This window comes from Oncorhynchus keta, unplaced genomic scaffold (assembly GCF_023373465.1).
Source record: "Oncorhynchus keta strain PuntledgeMale-10-30-2019 unplaced genomic scaffold, Oket_V2 Un_scaffold_7666_pilon_pilon, whole genome shotgun sequence".
NCBI classification, from domain to species: domain Eukaryota; kingdom Metazoa; phylum Chordata; class Actinopteri; order Salmoniformes; family Salmonidae; genus Oncorhynchus; species Oncorhynchus keta.
In genome coordinates, this window is record NW_026290997.1 from 10001 (window position 1) to 17500 (window position 7500).

The 7500-nt window shown below is 50.9% G+C and overlaps 1 protein-coding gene across 1 annotated transcript in view; it reads right to left on the reverse strand.

Annotated features, from left to right (window-relative positions):
• Positions 1-2112: 2112 nt before the first annotated feature.
• The window catches only part of LOC127929522 (general transcription factor 3C polypeptide 1-like), a 15103-nt gene continuing 9715 nt past the window's right edge, over positions 2113-7500 (reverse strand). The window contains exons 5-7 of the mRNA XM_052517394.1: positions 4155-4328; positions 3854-3945; positions 2113-2262 (exon numbers count right to left, since the gene is read on the reverse strand). Of these exons, the coding sequence (XP_052373354.1) occupies positions 4246-4328 (83 nt within the window). The 3' untranslated portion in view covers positions 2113-2262; positions 3854-3945; positions 4155-4245. The remainder of the gene's footprint in view (positions 2263-3853; positions 3946-4154; positions 4329-7500) is intronic.

The window sequence follows — 7500 nt, forward strand, 5'->3', positions numbered from 1 at the left end:
CTGTCTGGAGGAGAGGGGAGCAGGGGTCTGTCTGGTCTGGGGGAGAGAGGTGGAGGGGTCTGACCGGAGCAGGGTGTCTGTCTGGGAGGTCTGAGGAGAGGGGAGGAGGAGAGGGGGGGGGAGAGGGAGGGGGAGGGGAGGGGGAGAGGGAGGGAGGAGAGGGGAGGGGGAGGTCTCAGGGGAGAGGGGAGGGGGGAGGAGGGGAGGGAGGAGAGGAGGGGGAGGGGGGAGGGAGGAGAGGGGAGGGAGGAGAGGGGAGGGAGGAGAGGGGAGGGGGAGAGGGGAGGAGGAGAGAGGGGAGGAGGAGAGGGGAGGGGGAGGGGAGGGAGAGGGGAGAGGAGGGGAGGGAGGAGGAGGAGGAGGAGAGGATGGGGGAGGAGAGAGGGGCAGGAGAGGTGAGGAGAGGGTGAGGGAGGGAGGAGGAGAGGGGAGGAGAGGGGGATGAGAGGGGGGAGGAGAGAGGGGGGAGAGGGGGAGGAGAAAGGAGGAGGGGGAGGAGAGGGGGAGAGAGGGGGAGAGGGGAGGAGAGAGAGGAGAGGGGAGGAGAGGAGGAGGAGAGAGGGGAGATGAGAGGGGGGAGAGGGGGAGGAGAGGGGAGGAGAGGGAGGAGAGGGGGAGGAGAGGGGAGGGAGAGGGGGAGGAGAGAGGGGGGAGAGGGGGAGGAGAGAGGAGGAGAGAGGGAGGAGAGAGGGGGGAGAGAGGGAGGAGAGAGGGAGGAGAGAGGGAGGAGAGAGGGGAGGAGGGGAGGGAGGAGAGAGAGAGGAGAGAGAGAGGAGAGGGGGAGGAGAGGGGGAGGAGAGAGGGGGAGGAGAGGGGGAGGAGAGGGGGGAGAGAGGGGGGAGAGAGAGGGAGGAGAGAAGACAAAGTGATAAACTGTTAGAGAAACTAGTTGAATATTTCATCTATAGGTGTGTAGTCATGGTAACAAGCTGTAAATGCACATGGTGTGTGTGCAGCGTGTGTGTGTGTGTGCAGCAGTGTGTGTGTGTGTGCAGTGTGTGTGAGTGTGTGTGTGTGTGTGCAGTGTGTGTGTGTGTGAGGAGTGTGTGCAGTGTGTGAGCAGCGTGAGTGTGTGTGCAGTGTGTGTGTGTGCAGCGTGTGAGCAGCGTGAGTGTGTGTGAGTGTGTGTGTGTGCGCAGTGTGTGTGTGCGCAGTGTGTGTGTGCAGCGTGTGTGTGTGTAGCGTGTGTAAGTGTGTGTGTAGTGCAGCGTGTGTGTGTGTGTGTGTGTGTGTGTGTGTGTGTGTGTGTGTGTGTGTGTGTGTGTGCAGTGTGTGTGTGTGCAGCGTGTGTGTGTGTGTGAGTGCAGCGTGTGTGTGTGTGTGAGTGCAGCGTGTGTGTGTGTGTGAGTGCAGCGTGTGTGTGTGTGAGTGTATGTGCAGTGTGTGTGTGAGTGTGAGTGTGTGTGTGTGTGAGTGTGTGTGTGTGTGTGTGCAGTGTGTGTGTGTGTGTGTGTGTGAGTGCAGTGTGTGTGTGTGAGTGTGTGTGTGTGTGTGTGAGTGCAGTGTGCAGTGTGTGTGTGTGTGTGTGTGTGTGTGTGTGTGTGTGTGTGTGTGTGTGTGAGTGCAGTGTGTGTGTGAGTGCAGTGTGTGTGTGTGAGTGCAGTGTGTGTGTGTGAGTGCAGTGCGTGTGTGTGTGTGAGTGCAGTGTGTGAGTGTGAGTGCAGTGTGTGAGTGTGAGTGCAGTGTGTGTGTGTGAGTGCAGTGTGTGTGAGTGCAGTGTGTGTGTGTGAGTGCAGTGTGTGAGTGTGAGTGCAGTGTGTGTGTGTGAGTGCAGTGTGTGAGTGTGAGTGCAGTGTGTGTGTGTGAGTGCAGTGTGTGTGTGTGAGTGCAGTGTGTGAGTGTGAGTGCAGTGTGTGTGTGTGAGTGCAGTGTGTGAGTGTGAGTGCAGTGTGTGTGTGTGAGTGCTGTGTGTGTGTGTGTGAGTGCAGTGTGTGTGTGCAGTGTGTGTGTGTGAGTGCAGTGTGTGTGTGTGAGTGCAGTGTGTGTGTGTGAGTGCAGTGTGTGTGTGTGAGTGCAGTGTGTGTGTGTGTGTGAGTGCAGTGTGTGTGTGTGAGTGCAGTGTGTGAGTGTGAGTGCAGTGTGTGAGTGTGAGTGCAGTGTGTGTGTACCTTCTTGCTGACTCCGTCCTGTATAACAGTGGTTCTGAACAGTTTGAGCATTCCCTCTTTAGACAGAGATCTGATGAGACGCAGGATAGACTTCCTACAACACTTAGTGTTCACACCATCTAGCTTCTCCTCATCCTGAACCAACCTCTGGATTCTAGAGGGACAGAGAGAAGAGAGGAGGGAGAGAGTGAGGAGGGGGAGAGGGACAGAGGGAGGAAGAGAGGGAGAAAGAGAGAGAGGAAGAGAGGAAGGAGAGGGAGAGGGAGGAGAGAGAGAGAGAGAGGAAGAGAGGGAGAAAGAGAGAGGAAGAGAGGACAGAGGAGAGGGAGAGGAGGGAGAGAGGGAGAGAGAGAGAGAGACAGAGAGAGAGACAGAGAGAGAGAGAGAGAGAGACAGAGAGAGAGGGACAGAGAGAGAGGGACAGAGAGAGGAGAGAGAGAGAGAGAGGGACAGAGAGAGAGGGAGAGAGAGAGGACAGAGAGAGAGGGACAGAGAGAGGGACAGAGAGAGAGGGACAGAGAGAGGGAGAGAGAGGGACAGAGAGAGGGAGAGAGAGGGACAGAGAGAGGGACAGAGAGAGAGAGACAGAGAGAGAGGAGAGAGAGAGAGAGGGACAGAGAGAGAGACAGAGAGAGAGGACAGAGAGAGAGGACAGAGAGACAGAGAGACAGAGAGACAGAGGACAGAGAGAGAGAGAGACAGAGAGAGAGAGAGAGACAGAGAGAGAGAGAGAGAGAGAGAGAGAGACAGACAGAGAGAGGGAGAGAGAGGGACAGAGAGAGAGAGAGAGGGACAGAGAGAGAGGACAGAGAGAGAGAGGGACAGAGAGAGGACAGAGAGAGAGAGGGACAGAGAGAGAGAGGGACAGAGAGAGAGAGGGACAGAGAGAGAGGGACAGAGAGAGAGAGGGACAGAGAGAGAGGGACAGAGAGAGAGGGACAGAGAGAGAGGGACAGAGAGAGAGGGACAGAGAGGGACAGAGAGAGAGGGACAGAGAGAGAGGGACAGAGAGAGAGGGACAGAGAGAGAGGGACAGAGAGAGAGGGACAGAGAGAGAGGGACAGAGAGAGAGGACAGAGAGAGAGGGACAGAGAGAGGGACAGAGAGAGAGGGACAGAGAGAGGGACAGAGAGAGGACAGAGAGAGGGACAGAGAGAGAGGGACAGAGAGAGGGACAGAGAGAGAGACAGAGAGAGAGAGACAGAGAGAGAGACAGAGAGAGAGAGACAGAGAGAGAGAGACAGAGAGAGAGAGACAGAGAGAGGGACAGAGAGAGAGAGGAGAGAGAGAGACAGAGAGAGACAGAGAGGGACAGAGAAGACAGAGAGGGACAGAGAGAGATTTTTTATTTACATTTTTTAGACAGAGAGAGAGACAGAGAGAGAGACAGAGAAGAGAGACAGAGAGAGGGACAGAGAGAGGGACAGAGAGAGGGACAGAGGAGAGGGACAGAGAGAGGGACAGAGAGGGGACAGAGAGACAGACAGAGAGAGAGAGAGGGGACAGAGAGAGAGAGACAGAGAGAGAGAGACAGAGAGAGAGAGAGGGGGACAGAGAGGGAGAGACAGAGAGAGGGACAGAGAGAGGGACAGAGAGAGGGACAGAGAGAGGGACAGAGAGAGAGAGACAGAGAGAGAGACAGAGAGGAGGGGGGATGAGAAGAATAATGTAATCAGATTGAGATTTTTTTTAATTTACATTTTTTAACAACAAATCCCAGTGAGACAGGAAGTGGTGTGACTGACGTGAAGAGGCCCTCTATGATCTTGAGGCTCTGAACAGCTTCCACAATCACGTTCTTCCTCTTCAGCAGGCGGTACGTCTGGCGGTGGTGCTCCTGACCCAGCAGAGACGGGGGGGGGGAGAGACGGGGAGGGGGAGAGACGGGGGGAGGGGAGAGACGGGGGAGGGGGTGAGGGGGGGGGGGGGGTGAGACGGGGGAGGGGGAGAGACGGGGGAGGGGAACAGGGATTCAGACAGGGAATTCACTGCACTCGATTTAAAGACATCTCTACATCATAATGTTTGAGAGACACACAGCCTCACCTTCTGAATGTGGATGTCCTCGATGACCGTGACGCTGTCCTCCGCTTGGCTGTTGCCTGCGAACATACTCCCTGTCTGGTCCAATGAAACGTCAGGACCGAATGTTTGACTCCTCCTCCTCCTCCTCAACTGGGCTAAGCCAAGATTCCAGCTCTGGCTCCTGATTGGCTCCACCTTTGGTAGGGGGCGTGGTAGGAGGCAGGTGAAAGCAGGGGCATATTTAGGGGCGTGAAACATCACAGATAGAAATAGATCTGATACAAGTCCTCTACCTGACAGCCAATCATATCTGTTCTCCAACCAATGTTTCCATCTCTATTCTACCTGACAGCCAATCATATCTGTTCTCAATCATAACCAATGTTTCCATCTCTATTCTACCTGACAGCCAATCATATCTGTTCTCCAACCAATGTTTCCATCTCTATTCTACCTCTATTCTACCTGACAGCCAATCATATCTGTTCTCCAACCAATGTTTCCATCTCTATTCTACCTGACAGCCAATCATATCTGTTCTCCAACCAATGTTTCCATCTCTATTCTACCTGACAGCCAATCATATCTGTTCTCCAACCAATGTTTCCATCTCTATTCTACCTGACAGCCAATCATATCTGTTCTCCAACCAATGTTTCCATCTCTATTCTACCTGACAGCCAATCATATCTGTTCTCCAACCAATGTTTCCATCTCTATTCTACCTGACAGCCAATCATATCTGTTCTCCAACAAACCTTTCCATCTCTATTCTACCTGACAGCCAATCATATCTGTTCTCCAACAAACCTTTCCATCTCTATTCTACCTGACAGCCAATCATATCTGTTCTCCAACAAACCTTTCCATCTCTATTCTACCTGACAGCCAATCATATCTGTTCTCCAACAAACCTTTCCATCTCTATTCTACCTGACAGCCAATCATATCTGTTCTCCAACAAACCTTTCCATCTCTATTCTACCTGACAGCCAATCATATCTGTTCTCCAACAAACCTTTCCATCTCAACATTCTGAACAGGTTCAGTACTTTCGGAAAGTATTCAGACTCCTTCACTTTTTCCAGATTTTGTTACAGCCTTGTTCTAAAATTGATTTTTTTTAAATTCAATCTACTATCTTGAATCTACACCCATAATGACATCACAATAACCCATAATGACATCACAATAACCCATAATGATATCACAATACCCCATAATGATATCACAATAACCCATAATGATATCACAATACCCCATAATGACAAAGCGAAAATAGGTTTTTAGAAATGTAAAAACAGAAATACCTTATTTACATAAGTACTCAGACTCTTTGCTATGAGACTAAATTCAGCTCCTGTTGCATCCTGTTTCCATTGATCATCCTTGAGACCTTTCTACAACTTGGAGTCCACCTGTGGTAAATTCAATTGATTGGACATGATTTGTAAAGGCACACACCTGTCTATATAAGGTCCCACAGTTGACAGTGCATGTCAGAGCAAAAACCAAGCCATGAGGGCGAAGGAATTGTCCATAGAGCTCCGAGACAGGATTGTGTCGAGGCACAGATCTGGGGAAGAGTACCAAAACATGTCTGCAGCATTGAAGGTCCCCAAGAACACAGTGGCCTCCATCAATCCTAAATGGAAGAAGTTTGGAACCACCAAGACTCTTCCTAGAACTGGCCGCCCGGCCAAACTGAGCAATCGGTGGAAAAGGGTCTTGGTCTGGGAGGTAACCAAGAACCTGACGGTCAATGACTGGGCGTCCAGAGTTCCTCTATGGAGATGGGAGAACCTTCCAGAAGGACAACCATCTCTGCAGCACTCCACCAATCAGGCCTTTATGGTAGAGTGGCCAGACGGAAGCCACTCCTCAGTAAAAGGCTCACAACAGCCAGCTTGGAGTTGGCCAAAAGGTATGTAAAGACTCTCAGAAGACTCCCATGTAAAACAAGATTCTCTGGGCTGATGATACCAAGATTGAACTCTTTGGCCTGAATGCCAAGTGTCACATCTGAAGGAAACCTACAATCCCTACAGTGAAGCATGGTGGTGGCAGCATCATGCTGTGGGGATGTTTTTCAGTGACAGGGACTGGGAGACTAGTCAGGATCGAGGGAAAGATGAAGAGAGAAAAGTACAGAGAGACCCTTGATGAAAACCTGCTCCAGAATGCTCAGGACCTCAGACTGGGGCGAAGGTTCGCCTTCCAACAGGATAACGACCCTAAAGCACACAGCCAAGACAACGCAGGATTGGCTTCGGGTAAAGTCTCTGAATGTCCTTGAGCAGCCCAGCCAGAGCTCGGAATTGAACCCAGATCGAACATCTCTGGAGAGACCTGAAAATAGCTGTGCAGCAATGTTCTCCATCCAACCTGACAGAGCTTGAGAGGATCTGCAGAGAAGAATGGGAGAAACTCCCCAAATACAGGTGTGACAAGCTTGTAGCGTCAAACCCAAGAAGACTCAAGGCTGTAATTGCTGCCAAAGTACTGAGTAAAGGGTCTGAATTCTTAAGTAAATATGATATTTCATTTTTTGTCTTTTTTTTAAACACTTTTGCAGAAATGTCTAAATAAAATGTTTTTGCTACTTTGGTACTTTGTCATTATGGAGTGTTGTGTGGAGACTGATGAGGGATTTGTGTTGGGTGCAGAGTGATGAGGTACTTTGTCATTATGGAGTGTTGTGTGGAGACTGATGAGGGATTTGTGTTGGGTGCAGAGTGATGAGGTACTTTGTCATTATGGAGTGTTGTGTGGAGACTGATGAGGGATTTGTGTTGGGTGCAGAGTGATGAGGTACTTTGTCATTATGGAGTGTTGTGTGGAGACTGATGAGGGATTTGTGTTGGGTGCAGAGTGATGAGGTACTTTGTCATTATGGAGTGTTGTGTGGAGACTGATGAGGGATTTGTGTTGGGTGCATTTGATGAGGTACTTTGTCATTATGGGCTGTTGTGTGGGAAACTGGTGAGGATCTGTGTTACTTGCAGAATGTACTTTGTCATTAGAGATGTTGTGTGGAGACTGATGAGGGATTTGTGTTGGGTGCAGAGTGATGAGGTACTTTGTCATTATGGAGTGTTGTGTGGAGACTGATGAGGGATTTGTGTTGGGTGCAGAGTGATGAGGTACTTTGTCATTAGAGTTAGGTCAGTTATAGGAGTGTGTTGGGTCAGTCATTTATGGAGGTGTTGGGACTTTGTGTTGGGTGCAGAGTGATGAGGTACCTTTGTAGATTAGGTCAGTGTTGTGTTGGGAGTGTTGATGAGGAGGATTTGTGTTGGGTGCAGAGTGATGAGGTACTTTGTCATTAAGGTGTTGTGTGGAGACTGATGAGGGATTTGTGTTGGGG